This window comes from Solea solea, chromosome 5 (genome assembly GCF_958295425.1).
Source record: "Solea solea chromosome 5, fSolSol10.1, whole genome shotgun sequence".
Lineage (NCBI taxonomy): Eukaryota > Metazoa > Chordata > Actinopteri > Pleuronectiformes > Soleidae > Solea > Solea solea.
In genome coordinates, this window is record NC_081138.1 from 2,127,708 (window position 1) to 2,146,317 (window position 18,610).

An 18,610-nucleotide genomic window follows, 5' to 3' on the forward strand; every position below is an offset into this window, starting at 1 on the left:
CAGCCCACATACTGACATACTGTAGTCTAATGGAGACACTGTTATATTCCCCATTCCATGAATACGCTCACGTTGCTGAGGAAAATATCAGTCATTGATTTCTCTGTCAGGCAATCGCTTCATTATTCTGGAAATGGACTTTTGGTCATGAAGATGATGGCGTTTGAACGTTGACTTTCAGGATTTGTTTTCGAGTAAGAAAACTCTGGCCTTTTTCATCTCTCTGTGTTGAGTAGAGAGAATGTTACTGTCCTGTCAAGATTGAATATTGATCATAACATGCATCACAATGCTCTGTGATTGTGTTTACAGAGAGACAAAGGCTGTTTGTGTTCTGAAATATGTTGCCAGTGTTTTCCAGTTTCTGATAGGGTTTCTAAGAGATGTTAAAGATGCTCTGTAACAAAGAAAAGATGACATATTTACAAACTGCTGTAGTGAAACATTCTCCGATCTCTGTGGAAACAATTCACATTTGTTTCTCATTATTTTTCTGCTATTTTAATATCTGATAATAATGAAATACAAGTATCAGATATAATAAGTATGTGAAAAAATCATAGAAATATCACATTTTGTTGGTTTACTTCCCTCAACCAGGGGAAAACGACTTTAATGTTTGTCAAAAACAGAGCTTAAAACTCTTACTTTTCAGTAATGTTAATTTTGCTTTATATTTCCATGTGCTGATAGCAGTTCCAGCTAAAGCTTACATTAGCATTCTTGCCTTGTCAGCCACACTGTTGTGGGCTTAACGGATGTGTTTAATTCGCCACTCCTGTCATATCAGCTGCTGAGGCTAAGATGTCAGATTTGTGTAGTCTGCAGTGACTTCTCCTTCTCTTCCTGTTTCTCAGCTTTTTGTTGCTGCTGCCAGAACCTGAGAAGGAGGAGGACGAGAAATAGCTCATTTTTAAAATGATAATGTCCTGGTGGGTTATGTCATGTTGGCCGGGCTTAAGGTCATTTACACTGGACGTGCCTGAGAAAACAAGCAGGAACAGCAGGCCAGCAGTTTAAAAGTAGATTATATTAACGGCATGGTGGTTCATATCACAGTGGTATGAAGCCTTTGTGCAGTGAGAACAGTGACAGCCTTATTTCATGCCCCGCATCACCCTGTAAAACACCAGTTAATGTCAAGTCATGGGTGATGAAGCAACGTCTCCATCAGCACTAAAGCTGCTGATTGTTGGCTCCCCTCTGGTTCACACATGTCAGGGAAAAATGTGTCTTGAATTTGGCTGAATGCACTTTCAAAGTTACTCCGGAGTTTTCCGAGCTGTGGTTGTTTACAGCCTGTGATTTCGTGTGAGGAGATGCTATCGGGTCTCAGGAAGTCAGTTGGCTAACGCCTTGGCGTTTACACTGCAAGAGTCCGTTTCGGTCGTCTTTGACCTATTTCTGTGGTTCTTACTTTGTCGGTCCAAAAAAAAATGACAACAATAACATGAAAGATAAACATTCTTGCCTTCATATGGGCAAGAATGTGCGTAGAGCTGAATTATTTTTGTATATAATTTATGTATAATATTCTCTGTTTTCTACATTTTTAGGCATTACTCATCTGCATATTTCACATTTGTAGACTGTTTTTTAATATAAACTTGATTAATTCCACAGGTTCCTTAGCTGTAGGTGTAAAACTTGGACATAAGTACATTTTTCATTTCCCTCCACAGCTTTAAAATACAGGTTGACAACAGTAGAGATGAGTTGTAATCAGGACAGGGCAGGACGGGTCTTTGTATTAGATCAAAAATAATGATGCATGCCCGGTCCTCTTAACACAGTCCACAGTCACAGGAAATAGCTGACAGCAGGAATGCTCCCTCGCTCTCTCCATCTGTCTCTATAGGACTCAGCTCCACTACTGGTTGGCTGACTTCTTCATACAACAACTTCCTGTAAACAAGTCATGCTGCCAATGCACCCTCCCATCCTCCACCTCTGATCTCTAGGGATTCTCCGTTTGACTTCCTTATGCAGCACAACAATCACTTTGAACTTTCTTGAAAGGGTCAAAGCGTTTCATAAAGTGATTTTCAGGGGGCAATGGCCTTCAGAGTGCAGGGTGATGTTAACTCTCTGATGGAATCATTTGAGATTAGGTTCAGGAAAGAAAAAAACTCTTTTTTAATCAGTTGTTTTTTACTGTGAGCACTTTTCCGTGTCTTAAAATGATTGACTGTCAAGTATCAATCATAGGTTGGTTAGGTGGTTTAACCAACCTATGTTTTTAGCATCTAGAGCTGCAACTAACCATTATTTTCACAATCGATTAATTTGTCGATTATTTTCACGATTAATCGAGTGATCGTTTGGGCCATAAAATGTCAGAAAACACTAAAAAAAAATAGTTGATCAGTGTTCGTCAAACCTAGAAATGATGATGTTCTCAAATGTTTTTGTCCACGAACCAAAATGATTCACTTTTAATGATTTCTTTGTAATTTGGGGCAAAGAAATGAAGAAAATATTCACATTTAAGAAGCTAAAACAATCAAAAATCTTGTTTTAATCATGAAAAAAGCTTCAAACCGATTAATCGAATAATTGTTTCAGCTTCAAACACAATTTGTTTCTTATTATTACAAAGTGCAACCTTATTAATTGTTGCCACATTGAAAAGGAAAAAGCTACTACACAACTTGTGTCCAGTTGTGATCTATAAACTTTAATTTTAAATAACACCAGGTAATAGTTTAGATTGACTGCGTTTTGGTGTGATTTCTTTGAACTAGGGATGAGCCCATACGATACTATGTTGTTAACAGCTTTAAAATAACTGTATCGGCCTGATATCGGGATTGGTAGATACTCAAGGTTGTGACATCGTGACGGACATGAGAGTTTTAGTTGCTGTTGTTGGATCGTGTTGGAGTCTGTGTGCACCTCAAGGCAGCAAGGTATGCTGGTTCGGTTAACCATTGTGGTTATAGATTAAATCAGCCATGACATGCACTTGGTCGCCTCCAAATAAACCACTCAGTTACGTATTCTCTTGGTTTACTCGTTGCGGGACCAATGACTGGGTAGCAGCTGCACGATTAATGGTTTTCTGTCCACATGTGAATGTAGACCTGAGAACCTGCTGGAAATGCTGCAGTTTGAGGCAATAACAGACATGTCCGAAGTGACAGATAAACTCTGGCTCAGTACGTCCGACCTGCTGTGTGAGTTATGCCACTGACTGTGGAGAGTCGGCATTGTCTTTTTCAAAAGTGTAATAGTTCATGTTCATTTGTGATCATGAAACATAGCTGTAAGTTATTAGTGTCAGAACCTATAATGCATTCCTGGTATAATCCTATCATTATTACAGATGCTAGTGTTTACCTGCTGGCACGAAAAGGCAGAGTTACACCTTCATAAAACATAAAAAAAAGTTTGGTGTAGCCATGTTTGGTAACAAGAGGTGACCTGTTCAGACTAATGGCACTCCCACTTTTGTCTTGGCTGTGCTGTGGTCTTGGAGGAATGTAGGTCATCTGGTTTTAGGCCCTGGATTTATCATTACAATCAATATTGGCTCCGACTTAATTTCACACATATTTCACACATAACTTAACTGAAACGAGTTTGCGATATCAGCCCGTGTTTGTGTGTTTGCAGAAATGCTGCCGCTCGTTAAATGTCTGACATCCTTGTGTTTGTCCAGCAGGTGAGGTGGTGGTTCGCAGACCAACATGACAGCCAACAAGAGTTCCAAGGCTGTGCCTCGTGCAGGAGGGGGTAAAACTTCCCGAGAAGCCCCCGAAAGGTCAGTGACACGTGGGACAGGGTCGGGTTGGTTAATCTGCACTTTCAGTCATGTTGCACGATTTCGGAAAGTCCACCTGACTAGATTCATTTGATTAGATTCATTTTTTAAACTGTACCTGCAGTAATATTTATTTTCAACCACCTAAGGGATCAGTCTGTAGTAGCTTTCTCTTTATTTTTACCTCATGTGTAAGACCCGGGATTGTCAGTCATGATTACACTCCCAAAGCTCTTGCAAGTACAATCCCGTATCCTGGACAAGGGCCCCATCCAACTCTGAACTGTGAGTAGTGAGCTGGAGCTTGTGTTAGCATGTCGAGAGCTGATTGTGTCCTGCTGGGGGACAAAAACTAACTTTGGGAATGATATGTGATATCTGCAGGATTCATTTCTCACACATCTATCATCCTGTGAATTTATAGCAAGCTCAAATTTGATTTAAATACAGTCTCGGTAGCAGCAGGGAAAAAGCAGCTGTGTTTCTGACTGTCTGGTGTTAACTTAAACCAAGTTGGTAGATGAAAAACGAAGTGCTGTTGTTGTAAACTAATCATAACACTAATGATCAAGATAAATATCATTATTTATGTATTGATGAAACAGATTCTGTGATAAACCTGGTGAAAGTATGTTTGAAAAACAGTGATCAGTCGAGCATAAAGCTCTCTCATGCTGCTGGTTATCTTACTCTAACATGATAATTCTTCAGTTTTAAAGTCCCTCTTGACAAATATCATCATAACACTTGAGATTGTGAAAGGCCTTAAGGGTTCATATTGTAACACATGGAGAGGTGTTAGATGTGTAGGAATGCGCCACAGTTTTTAGGAGAAATTACACCCACACTGAACTTTAGAGGCAAAAAAAACAAATAAAACCTACAAGCTACAAGCAAACAAAAAGATAATGTATATATATATATATATATATATATAAGCTCATACTACCCTGACTGCTGTTCTATATCCAGAGATTTATTGGGCCCACATATCCTCCTAAACTTGAGTTAAATTAGTGCTGAATTGAGTTCAGATTAACGTAGAACTTAACAATATGTGAAGTTTACAGAGAACAGTCGAAGAGCTCGTCCTGTGATCCCTCTGCTTTCTCTGTCCTGGTCAGTCAGAGGAAGTGGCTTGTGGTCTGCGTGCCCTGGAAGCCTGAGGGAAAGCCAGAGACCAGGTCGTGACTGGCTCTGAGTCTTTGTACAGTACTTTATGTGTGGCCGGCTCGTCTGAAGCTGACTGAACTGGGCTTATTTATACAGGCATGATCCAGACCACTACAAACCCCTGAAAGTCCTCAAGTTCTAAATATACTTAAATTCTGCTCATAGTTTCTTTTTCTTGTCTCCATTCAAGATGTCTTTGTACCGAGGTCTTCACTTTACAGCACGAGGAGTAATTCTAGCTAAAATAGGTTGTAATATTCGGAAATCCATCTTCTTTTGTGGCTGCGCTTACTTTTGCAGTGGATCAAGTCTGCTGCTTTGTAAGCAGATCAGATTCAACTACACTTTAAGGGGATTAATGGTCAACAAACCAGCGTGAGTGGTCAGCTAAGAAGCACATTTCACAAAAACTTTGAATTTGTATGTAACCAAGCAAACACATGCTTGTCACAATTTCAGAAATGTTGGGTTTTCACGATCTGGTTGTCACTAAAACGTTCCACTGATGTTAAACATCAGAGTCACTGCTTCCCATAGCTGACGTCTAGTTTTGAGTTTTGCCAGAGAACCAATATGGTTTTAATTTGTCAGACTTATAAGTCTCCAATGAAACATGTCATATTTTATACTACTAATCAATATCAGTGGGCTCAAAAAGTATTTTCCTCTTGAAGCCATGTGGTCTGTTTGACTTAAATGCTGAAGTTTTAACTATACAGAGGTGGAAACTTAAACACTGTACTTGGTTTCAGTATTGGATGCCCCTCTGGCCGTATCCACACGGAAACAAGACTTTTCCTATATGATCTTTTTTCTTTTTTGTTCTAAAAGTTTTCCATAAACACAGCATTGTTTCGAGAAATGTCTTTGTAGCCACGAAACTCCCAAAATGACTCTTAAATGCTGCAGTACACCTGTGGGGCATGCGCATAAAGCTTGTACACTGTGTACAAACATTTTAAATAAAGCTTTAGTTGAACAAGTGTATACTACAATATGTGCAATAACATAAACAGAAATAGAATGAACCAAGTCAGAGGGACTTAGGAAAGATAGCAACAGCGAATGCAAGAGCAAGTGAGCGGTGGGACATCATTTTCACAAAGTTTGAAGTTTGAATGCCAATTCCGTGTTGATGAAAAGCTGAAAATATACTAAATGTTTGCAGATACTCAACTAAACTACACTCGTGCTCACAGGGAAATGTTGCACTTTTTGCTCCAACTCATTTATCTGAAAAAAGCCCATGAATTTAACCTGTATTTTGAGATATTACAGCAGATATTTGTTATTTCTTCTTTCTTTCCTGTCTCTGTTTTTATCTTGTGAAGTATGAACAGAAGTCCTTTACTTTAAATAAAGTATTTAATTTTGTTTCATTACACCAACTACAACAGTGAAATGCTATTGTAAATAATCTAATAATACAATATGAATGTTAATTTATCAGTCACAGAGGCTAAGAACTTTCGTTTTGCAGATGAACTGAAGTTCACTGATTGTTGACAGGATTTTTACTTGTAAAATAGCATTTTTACATTGTTGAATCCATAGATTATGGATCCATAGATTATGGATTTAACAATGTAAAAGATTATTTACTGCTTAAAATGTGTGAGCCTGATCTTAGATTGGGGGTTCACCTATTAGTTATTAGTAGCTGATTTTAATTGTTGTGGCTGATTGCCCATACTATACATTAATAACCAATAATGTATATAAACAGTGCATTACTATATGTTATAGAGCTTTTATTAAATGCTAATATTCTTGCTTATGTTTGATAAAAAAGTGACTTGAATGTATCCCTGAAATGTATTTCATTTATTCTTCTGCGAGGATGAAGATTCAAAACCAAAGTTGAGTTTTTTCCCATGATTGATGGCATTGATGTGATTTCAGAAAACTATAGGCTAACGTGAGTCATCACGTTGAACTTCTCCTATTTCTGTGAGGGATCTTAGGCAGGATGCATCCATCATACTTGCAGCTCGCAGGTTGCCCTAGCTGTTGTAAAAGTTTCCCCACCCTGGAGCAGGAGGAATGAAACCAGGGAAGGGCAGATAGGTGTGTGAAGTGAGATCTGTCCTGACCTGCATTGTTGGATCACAGTCTGCAGCCCTCAGCTTCCTCCTCCTTCCATAACGCTTGTTATTCTAACCATTGCTGTGACATCAGATCTCCCAGGGCTTTACTTTCGCAATAGTTAGTCAGACTTTAAGTCATGCCAAGGTTCCTGAGAGACAGTGTAAGGTTGTAGTAAGGTGTCAGGAAGCAAGAGGGAACGTTTATTTCTCATAAAGTCTTAAAGGAGGTGAGCACCGTATGCGTGCATTACTGTGTGTGTAATGTGCGCTGGTACAGTCTCGTTCACCTAGTATCACTTAGCTGCATGGACCAGAAAAGGCTCTGACGACCAGACAGGAGCAGTGAGACGTTCAGGTAAGAGCGCTGTAATAAATTGTGCTTTCTGTGTGAGGTCCACGGCGATTCTCCCCATGTGGAAAAATCCTCAGTGGCATTTTAATGTAGTCTGTATTTCCTTTGGCCTTTGTTTTAATCTCATGCTGCCAAAGACAAAATACTTTCCTGTGGTTATTCTAAATAAGTGGCTCAGGTTCTCGTTCTGCCTTTGAAGTTGGGAATGAATTCAAAACCTTCAGCTGATTCTTTTAACTTTTCTCACATCTGTTTCACATTGATTTTTCTGTGACTTTGCTTACTGTTGAGCTGTGTGGATTTGTTGGCTGCTCTACTGATTTGCCTCTTTTTTATTAATAGCCCTAAAATATTGTTTATTATTTTGAAAATGTTGATTTTCACTGTTCCCTGTCCTGTTTCAGGTGCCGGTCCACATCACCGTGTCCTGTTCTCTCAGGCAGCCAGGGGCAGAGCCAGCAGCCGCTCCTCAGCGACGGTGACTCTGGGAAGCAGGCGAGGTACGTCCGCACTGACGGCAGATTCCTGGTACGTACTGGCTGGAAGAGCAAGACAGCCAGCCTGTGCAGCGGTGCATTACTCACAGGTGACTCTGAGTTCCAAGGCCGTCTGGTCAAGTCAAAGAGCATCAGCTGTCTGGACAACAGGCTCTCCATCTACAAGCCCCCAGGTCAAACTAAAACCTGTCAGGACAGTCACGGTGCCCAGGAAGAGAGGGACAAACAAGGGGATCACTCTGTGGGAAGTGGACTTAATGGAAGGCCACTAACCTGGAGCACACTGTCACTGGGACCTTCCTCTGGCCAAAGCCACAAACGTACCCTCTCACTCACGCGCTCCGTAGCAGGTGTTCCCCCCGCCACCATCCGTAAAAAGATCTCAGAATGGGAGTGCAGAAGGGTTCCTCTGCCTAGGATGAGCTTGTGTCTGGATAAAAGAGGAGGAGAGCGTGTAGGAGGCAGCGAGGGCTGCCCAAGTCTGCTCTCTTCTCCCTGCAGTGAGAAAACCTTTGACTTTAAGGGAGCTCGCAGGATGAGCACAGCCTTCTCTGAATGCTCCTACACAGAGACGGAGGCAGAAGAAGGAGTTTCAGACAAAGACAACCTAGGTCGCTTCCAGAAAAGGATCGGTAAGACGGAGTCTTCGGGAACATTTGTGCGTTCCCTATCTGCTCGGAAGGAGACATCGGCCGTCCTCAATAGGATACAAAAGATAGAGCAGGCCCTGAAAGAGAATCCCAGTCCTCCCCCTCCACGTTATCTGAGTAATTGCTATGCTCCAGACAAGACAAGACAGAGGTCTTTTGTGATAGGTGATGGCTTGGACAGCACATGCACCAGTAAGCGCAGCAGTATTTGCTCAGTGGCCACTGAGCCAGATGCTGTGTTGGTGTCCGATAAGCTCTCTAAACTCAGACAAAGGTTTAGTGTGAGCTCGGTCAGGTCCGAGAGCCCAGAACCACCCAACAGTCAACAGGCCACTGTTGCCACACCAGTCAATCCTTTACCCAAACCCAAACGCACTTTTGAGTATGACGCCAAACGGGACCAGGAGGCCACGTCGCCCGCCAATGGACTACCTCCAAACAGAGGCGCAGAGTCTCCGCCTCCCCTGCCCTCCACCCCTGCACCCAGTGCGACACGGACAGCAAAGACCCCGGGGAGCAAGTCCACAAAAAACCACGACAGGTGAGATTATCTCTGTCTTCATGTCTCCTGAAGGTCAACTCAAGCAAAGTGAACTGAAGCCATTTGTGTTTCTGAAAAACAGAGAAAGCATTTCTTTTCTTTTCTTTTTTTAAACATTCCAGTGGTTATTTGTTCAATCATTTAACGGCATGAGTCATTGCTGTTTTGTCCAACTTTTTCTGTCAAACTTTCGTGTTAGATAGATGCAATTATTTGTGTTACAGCGGTGCCCTAAAACTCTTATATACAATTTAAAACATAGAAGCATATAAGATATGAAATGCAAGTAAATATGCATGTGCACAGAAGAAAAGCCATACAAGGAACAAGGACTAAAATACTAGAATGAAACAGAATAAACCAATCAACAGCGATGAGTGTAATGTATATAGTTAGACACATTGATCCTTTTCACAGCATTTACTGTATATTGATACTGATGTGTCCATTAGATCAGAGACTAGATACATTGACTATGAACTACTGCAATGAAGTTGAAGCTGCCTGGACATCCTAAAAAAATACAGAAAACCTAAAAATAACCACTTTCTTGCATAGACATAGCCTCTCTCTACAAATAAATATAAAAAAAACCACTCACAAATCAACTGTAATTCAGAAATCCACTCATATTTTGCCTGTAACTGAGACACTCTACATGTATTAAATCTAAACAGACAATAAACAATAGAAACCAGAGGAATCCAACACTGTTATTATTTATGTTTGCTGTGCTGCATACCTGTCAGCTTAAACCTGGCCATTGCAGTCCACTCTGACTTAAAGCGTTCAGAATGTGATGTCCACAGTTGTTTGATTGAGGGTGGGGCCTCTGCAGATTGTCCCTATGTGAAATGGGGATGAAATCCCTAAACATTCTTTGTGTGGACTCTGTGTTTAACATTCCTGTGGCTCTCGCCATTTCAGAACACGCTTTAAAGCCCAGAGTCGATGGTGCAACATGAGCATGGTTAGAAAGAGTGAGAAATCGGCATGTTTACTTGCGACTGCTCTGTGATTTTCTTGTGAGTGCAGCACATTCTGATCAGGACACCCTTTTCCCCCGTCTCTGAACTATCTCTTCCATGTGTTCAGCCTTTCTGTCTCCAGATGGCAAGTGGAGAATGTTAGAAGTAGAACTGGCTGTCTGGGCTATTTTTAAAAGCATCTGGGCATCTTTTTCTGATGACTATTACCTGTCTACCTTCTTTGAGGTAGACGCTGACTCTTTCAGACTCTTTCTTCTTGACATTTTGAGTATGCAACGATGAAATATTCTTTTCCCATCCCGGTCTGTTTTGTCTGTCTCTATGTCTTTCCAGAGAGTCATGTGAGTCGGAGGATGCTGCGAGCCCGCCGTCTTCTTCGCCGACAGAAAACGGCACTCTGACCACAGACACACAGAATCGACCCAGTTCCAAAAGCACTTTAGAGGAGAATGCCTATGAGGATATAGTAGGTAAGAACTTCAGAAATGGTTTTCTTGAGTGTAGATATGTGTTCACTTGGTGGTTGATGAATCATAGCACTATATTCTGACTATTTATGGACAAATCATAAGAAAATAAAGTAAATACTCGTTATAGGTGGCCCAAAAAAAACGTCTCAGCTCGACTCATCCTAAGGAAATACAATTATTTATCATCCCAAGTTATAAAGTGGCAGCATTTTAAAAATAGTGAGAGCCAGTGTCTTCTTCAAAGAAGAAGAATTCAGATCCAATTAAAAATAGCCCAGGCTGCCTCGTCTACTTCTCACACTCTGGAGCGTTAAAGGTAATCTCAGGTCAAACTCTGTTCTTCCGTTTTTCATTTGTGAGTGCAGCAGAAGCCTGAAGGTTAATTCAACTTTATTAAGTGCGCAATGCAAAAGGTTTCTGTGTAGCCACTCGCCTCCAACTGGCAGGATTGGAACGTCATGTCTGTGTTGATGTTTGTTGATATAATGATAATAAGTGGTAAAAAAGGACAGCAGGTGCGTGAGAAGCAGCGGTGATCTTTGCACCACTCAATCAATCAAGGGAGCAACAAGAAGGATATTTGGAGCACACAGAGGTGGTGATTTATAATATTGTGCAACAAATTATGACAAGGTGTGCAGCAGTCGAGGGGAAATGTGGAAAGACACTTTATGTGTGTCCGTCTGTTTCTGTCACTTGAGTCATTTAAAGGTGACGCACGGCTGATCACACCTTTGGGTGTAGAAACAGTCTCAGTGTGGGAGTGCACACTAAAGCAGTGGTTCCCAAACTATGGGTGCTGAGGTCGGTTGTTGGACAGCTTTCTGTTCTCACCACATACACACACATGAGACACTGCAGATATTCTTTGTGTGTGTGTGTGTTTGTTTTTCAGGACTGTTTCTGATATAAACACTGGCATAACTGACAGAAACCTGGTCCAAATGATGGGTTACAGTGGCAAACCCTGCACTCACGTACATATTCATTTATTTCATTAACCATACGCTCATGCAGATGTTCAACACGTTTTTTTGCAAAGTTACTTTATGAAAATAACACCGCTGTCTCACAGAATGTGCTACTCAAATGTATTTTGGACACTTTTAATTAAGAATTGATGCTACAGGTCACACAGTAAAAGGGCAGTAGCTTGAGCATCACCTGGTTTCTTAGGATCTGGTTAAACTTAGTGTCAAGATGTGAAATGTAGTTGTGTCTAAGATTTGGCATTAAAGTAATGGGGGCTTCAGAATTTGTATTTATTTATCCACGGGGGCTCTGCAGAAGAAGTCTGGGAACCACTTCACTAAACAATGGGTGTAAGTGACTGTATGGCTTCTATTTTACTGAAGTGATTGTCTATGCTGTTATTCACAACTCCACTAACATACAGAACTGAAACTGTGATAAAGAAGATTTTGATTGTCCTCCCTCATCACACCCCTTGCTGTGACATGTTTCAAACAGGATCAACGCTCAGATATCGCGTATGAACTGCTGGACATGTTGAAGAGCCAAATTCCTTTCCACTAGCGAATGACCCGGGGCCTTCTGCCCAGTCCGTTTGCCAGCTCCCCCAGTGCTCACTTAATGTGGTGGAAATGTGTGTCAGTGTGAGCGCAGTCTCATGATGAAGCTCAGATTTCAGATGCAGTAAAAAGAATGTCACACTAAAAATTTTCATCATAAATGCTCAGTGATGGCCAAATAAGGGCTTTTTATACCCAAGTTGTTTATGAATCAGTGACCTATTTGCTCTTAAGCATATTTTAAGTTGACAATGTGCAGAAACTGTGGCTGATTTTCATGCGAATACCAACAAAGCCCCCATTATTCACCCAGTGTGCCGTGTGGAGACGCTTTTGAGGGTTTGTTTCTGACGAGGACATTGTCTCTGAGCGAGTTTGAAATCGCTCCAGCTACTTCAAACAAAAGCTTTCATGCTGAAGTGAGAAGCAGTTGTTTCCACCACCGCTATGCAGCGGTTTCAGAGGTCAGTTGACGTGTTTGAGAGGCAGCCACGTCGGGAGGAAATGAGCCATGTTCTGGTCCCTGTGTGCCCCTATTTTAACAAGCGTCTCATAAAGAGACGACTGTATATTTTCTTGGCTCCGCTCGTCATCTTGTGGGGATGCTCACTCATCATCTTGGATTTTGGCACCTGCGATTGATAACGGATGTGCACCTTCAGAGTGCAAGTCATCTGTGACCTGTGCTAATATGTTACCACAGTTGTATTAGGCAATGGTTGTAAGTGATTTCATTTTGTGGTGATGATAGATGGAATGATAGTGAGTAATCTGTTTATGGTGTTTTTCTCTTCTTTTCCCATCTTGGAGCTTGGCATATACACTCACTGTGTACTTAATGATATAGTTATGTGACACCTAATTAAGTGGCAGGAATGACACCTGGTATGACACCTGGTGTAGTTTCATCAGTTCCTGAGTCAATTTGATTCATTTTTACAATGTCCTGATTCAATTTGATTGGATTTCCTAATAGTTCAGTTTCCATACCAATTTTGCCACAGAGCTTTTGCTTTTTAATTAAAATAATTTATGTTTATATTAGTCATACTGATGGTGATAATTCAAAATCCTACCTTAAACACCTGATTGAGTTCAGAATATACAGCATAGAAGTGCATCAGAAAGTTTGAAGTAGTCACTTATTTGTCCAGCAGAGGGCACTGCGAGTGCTCTGTTGCCTTTCTTTCATCTGGAACCAGTCTGGTCCTTCTCCTTTGACTCCTGGCATCAACAAGGCATTTTCTTCCAGAGAACTCATGCTCACTGGATATTTTCTCCTTTTCACACCATTCTCTGTAAACATTAGAGATGGATAATGTGTGAGAAAATCCCAGTAGCTCAGCAGTTTCTGGAATTCTCAGACCAGCCCGTCTGGCACAAACAACCATGGCATATTCAGATCGTCTCTCCTCCCCGTTCTAAAGCGCAGTTTGAACTCGGCCGTATCTACACTACATGCCTACATGCGTTTAGTTTCTGCCGTGTGATCGCCTGCAGTTGAACAGGTGTGTCTAGCATAGTGTGTGTGTATACAGTGCTGTGCAGAAGTCACCATCAACTTGGAATGATGTGACTGAAAGTTGGTCTTATATATGAGCAAACTGTCAGTGAGTCTAACTCCAACAAACCTGGTGCTGCAGACCTTTTTCACAGCAGATATCTGTTGACATGAAATAGTAGGACAAACAGGTTTTACCTGTAACATTAATTAGGGTTTGTGTTATTGTTGTAAGTGTACGTCACACTAAATACTTGATATTTTAACACGTAGAAGCTGTTTTTTACGGGGTGCCATTTGTTAAATTGGCTCAATTTTTGAAAGTCACTTTTTAGCACATTTACAACAATATTTGTTAACTTAGAAATGTATTAAATAGTTAAATCTAAATATTAAATGTTAAATCTAAATCTTTTGGGTGAAACTTAATATTTAGCTAATATGCAAATTCACACTGCCGGTAACTGGAACTACCAAAATAAAAGCTTGAGGAGGTCAGACTGTGTTTATAGAATCAAATAACGAATTTAAACCACCTTAGCGGTTGAAATAAACACTTGAACATACATTATCGTGATAATAACTACCTAAAATAACAAAAAACGTGTTCACTTTGGCTGAGCTGTCATGTCTGCTTCTTATATTTAATACATTTCTTATTTCTAAGTTAACAAATATTGTTGTAAATGTGCTCAGAAGTGACTTTCACATATTCACACCACTTTTTCAAACATTGTTTGAAGCTAAATGTGACAAAATGTTGCAGTTATTTTCAGCACGAGCCGCTTTACAAACGGCACCCCATAGTTTTTCACCCTGAAAAGGTCTTTTTAAAACTTCATACGTGTCTCCCATATTTTCTGGATGTGTTCCAATAAAGTGATAGAAGAGAAATAATTACATCACGCAACCATTATACTGCATGGTCATTAAAGCACGGCTAAAACAGCAAATCTAATGCTTTTGCACGGCACTGTATATATATCATGAGTAATTTAATTTAAATAAAATCACACTGAGACAATTATGCACACAGTTGATCCCATGATTTTTGTTATTCTGTGGTTTAAAAAAAAATGCTAAAAATACAATGCATTCTCCTCCATAATTTCTCCAGCATGGTCACAGACTTCATGACTGACACACTGTATGGTTTGTGGCGCTGCCAGATGTTCTTACAACACTGTAACCGTGTTGTTTTTTTCATCGCCCGCTTATTTCTGCCAAGACCATGTGTGGGTTAAGTGGTGCCACTGTAACCGTTTGTCCACTCTACTGGGGTAAGCTGATCCTGACACTGTCGGTATGGTCCGTCCCGCGCCTCGCCCCTGCCCACAGAGTCCATTGTGTACGCAGAAATGTACAATCACAGCGTGTAGCCGAGGTGTGTCCCCTCCCTGCCTAATACTGTGTGTCTGGGCCTGGATGTTTGTAATCAGAGGAGTAGATTAGTACCCTCCAGTACATGAGCAGCTATATAGACATATCATTTTCCCAGCAGGCTCTCATTACGGCGCTGCCTCAGTTTAATGAGGTAGCGGCACAACGTGGGGTCAGTCTAAGCCCTCTCATTCAGTTCCTCGGCTTTAATGATGCACAGAAACTCACTCCCGTAAGTTAATTTACTGTGTGACACAAGGTAAAGATCCCCGGCAGTGTACTTTGCTTGTGTATATGTACACGGCTTCAATAATTAACCTATAAATAGATAACCACACAAAGCTCTGCCTGTGGGTTTATCTCCAGTGTTTTAAAAAAGCACTCATTGTTTTTGTGAAGCGGAGTTCACCGGGTTTTCCTCGTATAAAAGCAGGAAGAAGGAACCCGGCTACCAAACAGATTTCTGCTCCTTCTCTCTTCTCTTCTGCTGACAGATAACACTGCTTTTCTTTCTTTTGAAAGTTCCCCTCATGCATTTCAACGCCATCTGGCTCTGTTTTCATTCGGCACTGTGGTTGCTACACTTTCTCACAACCTTTTTCGGACCCTGCCAAAAAGCTATTCTCAGAGAGCACATGTCTGAATAGACATGGACTGCGGTGTTACACAAGTTTTCTCCTTATTGAAGTTGGCTCTCGGCCAGATGACATCAGCGTGAGCAGCATTTTCTTTTCCTTTATTCTCTATCATCTATGGCTGAAGAAGAGAAGTACCAAAGGGCTCTTCCTGTATTTACAGTCTCTTCTTCAGGTAAGGAGTAGCTTTTTTTTTAAACGACTAATGTCTTTTAAAGTTTATCGATTGTTTTTTTTTGCATTTATTTAGTAAAAAAACAGTCTAAGAAACCCTGTCTTACAGCAGACGGTTTGCATACCTGGACAGTGACTCACTACAAGTGTTCAGTGTCCAGAAGTTTCAGCTGGGGCCCAGTGCCAACACTAACTGTTTAGAAAAATGGGAGTTCACTTGAGCCAGCTGGGAGTGACCTTTGACTTACCTTACTTGACTCATCTCTACCATAGGGAGGCCCTCTTGTGCCCTTTAAAACTCCCCTTTTACCCTTTCTGACCCCTGAGTCTCATCTGTCTTCTGCTGAAAAACAGCCTCTGTCTTTGGACAGAAGCCGTGGACTTGTGTCCTCACTGCCGCTGAGCATGCAGGCATTCTTCACTCATGATTATTATTTTAGCCCCCACTAAAACCAGACTTTTAAAATACATGAACAATGTTATTTCAGCAGAAATTTGTTCGGGATCAATTTTCTAAAAGTCAGAGTAATAGTTGAAACGTGTTTGGCTGTCGAATCACTGCTGTATGTACATGTTCAGTTGGACCTAATCTGACCTGGACACTCAACACACGCGTGTTTCACAATTCCTGACACCGGCTTATACCTGGAAGAAGAAACGGCAACAAAAACATGACGAAATCCAGCCTGGTCCATTTTTTGCGGGGGCTGATGCTCTGTCGTCTGTCTGTCACAGTTTTCATGGATGTTGAACACAGCCTAATACTAACAAGATGAAAGGGGACGTCACCACTTAGCAAGTGAACATTTTACCGGCAGAGTGATTCTGTGACACAGGAAACCAGCGGGAAAATAATGTTTGCATCATCCCTCTGCAGAGTTTTAGCCTCCCTCTCACATTTATTTCACTTCCTGACTCCGTTTCTTATCCTGAAGTTGTGTTTTTCTTTCTTTTTCCAAGTTGCTTACATCAGCTGTTTAAGAAGGGTGACACACTGATGAACCCACACCACACCCGTGGACTCCCGCTGAAGTAGCACTGTCTGCACCACCTGAAAAACTTCCTGGCTGGAAAATGTGGTTGCACTGACCTGTACTTGTACCTGTGGCGTGAGAGTGCACGTAGATGGTCATTTGTGTGAGTTCTAATGTTTCTTTTACCCCCACAGAGAAGGAGAACCCATACGAGGACGTGGACCTGAAGAGGAAGAACATGGGTCGAAAGTCTTGCCTGTTGGAGAGCAACAGACCCTGGACTGCTGCAGACAGGAAGCTGAACTCTCCGCCTCAGGTAAATCCTGCATGGCATCAACGGCACTCATCTGTTTTCACGATGTAAACAAACCAGATGTGTTTTATTGTGAGTCCCCAATGCCGTAGGTGTCAGTGCTGAAACCTGGACAGGATCATTTAGAGGAGCTTACACCTCATTTGTGGCACCACAGTTTAAACAGTGGTGATGTTCAACAGAAAGTCAGTCAGAAGCAGTGTTGGCTTCCTCTCCTCAAACACAGTCTCACTAGAGAAATGCGTGGTGGTTTAATACAAACACTCCGAGAGCTCCGTCTTTGTCAGGAATAAAAGAGAAGAGGAAACTGATGTATATCTGTTCTCAGTGAAGCCAAAAGACTTGCACTGTTTCAGTAAGATCATAAATAATAAAGTCTGACAATGATTGGCTTTTTATCGTGCCACAGACGTCTGTGATCGCATTTCATTGTTCACACGACAGCCGTAGTTTCACGCAGAACAGCGGGACGCGGCACTGTCAAGTTACTTTGATGCCGTTTGTGGCTTCCGACAATATTTCAAACATTTGTTTGTTTGTCTGTTTTTAATGAGCTGTTGCCGTCAGTGTCAGGAAAACAAATTCATGGCACCGAGGAGACGACTTTACAACAAAAGCCACCCCGTCTTTTTCAGCAGTCTTATTATTATTATTATTATTGTTAGTTTATTGTTCAGTTTGCTTTAGATAACATTAAATAGTGAGGCTGATGCAAATAAGTAACACATTCCTTCATTTTCCTACATCTCTCCTCATCAAATGATGAACTCCACCATTAAGAAAGAAAACTTATATGCGTTTAATGGCAATTGTCCTCATTTAACAGGTCCAGTATATAACATAGAAGAGGGTTTATTGGCAAAATTTGAGTATGCTGCCCATAAATGTCAGTATATAATGGCTTTGAAATGAAAACGGTGTGGTTTTTGTAGATTAGATTACATTAGATTGGATTAGACTTTGTTGATTTCACAGTGAAAATGATGTGAACAAAACAAGCAATAATATCAGATAAAAGTGAGAACATAAAAAAAATTCAAATACAATGAGAAGTAAAATAAGAAAAAAACTACGATATAAAAATACAGATGTGTAATAATAATTACTTAGAGTCATATATAACTTACTACACAAAGAACGGCATCCTTTCTGGTTGGTGTAGACCACAGTAGTTCCCTGATGTGCACGGGAAAGGACTCTCACGTATAGATGTCACACACTGGACCTTTACTGTGCTTCAAATAGTTAATGAATAAATAAAATATACTATTTCCTTTTTTTTCTGACTATAGTTACCTTCCAAACCCAGTAGCCAGTCGCTTCAACTCTCCAGTCAGAGTGAGAAGAGGAGCCACCGGATGTCACAGTTATCCAAACGCTACAGCCACGATGAACTGCTGCTGGCTGTGACATCATCGTCGCCCTGTGCTCTGCTGGACGACGGCCTCTGCGGCACGAGTGACACTCTCGCCTCGCAGAGGCACTGGAGGATCCCCAAGGTATAAACTCTGCTGGATTCTACTCAAACACCTACACTAAATCCACGCAGAGCTCTGGCTGTGTCAGGTTTCCCAGTCAG

The 18,610-nt window shown here is 41.1% G+C and overlaps 1 protein-coding gene across 4 annotated transcripts in view; it reads left to right on the forward strand.

Moving 5' to 3' along the window:
* dennd2b (DENN domain containing 2B) overlaps nucleotides 1-18,610 on the forward strand; it is a 51,569-nt gene that overhangs the window by 13,577 nt on the left and 19,382 nt on the right. For 2 of the 4 annotated variants that reach the window (XM_058628849.1, XM_058628845.1), the window contains 5 exons: nucleotides 3,662-3,763; nucleotides 7,780-9,063; nucleotides 10,386-10,522; nucleotides 16,913-17,034; nucleotides 18,324-18,530. In XM_058628849.1, coding sequence (XP_058484832.1) covers nucleotides 3,690-3,763; nucleotides 7,780-9,063; nucleotides 10,386-10,522; nucleotides 16,913-17,034; nucleotides 18,324-18,530 — 1,824 coding nt within the window. In that variant the 5' untranslated portion in view covers nucleotides 3,662-3,689. The remainder of the gene's footprint in view (nucleotides 1-3,661; nucleotides 3,764-7,779; nucleotides 9,064-10,385; nucleotides 10,523-16,912; nucleotides 17,035-18,323; nucleotides 18,531-18,610) is intronic. The other 2 variants (XM_058628848.1, XM_058628846.1) reach the window with 1 other exon arrangement.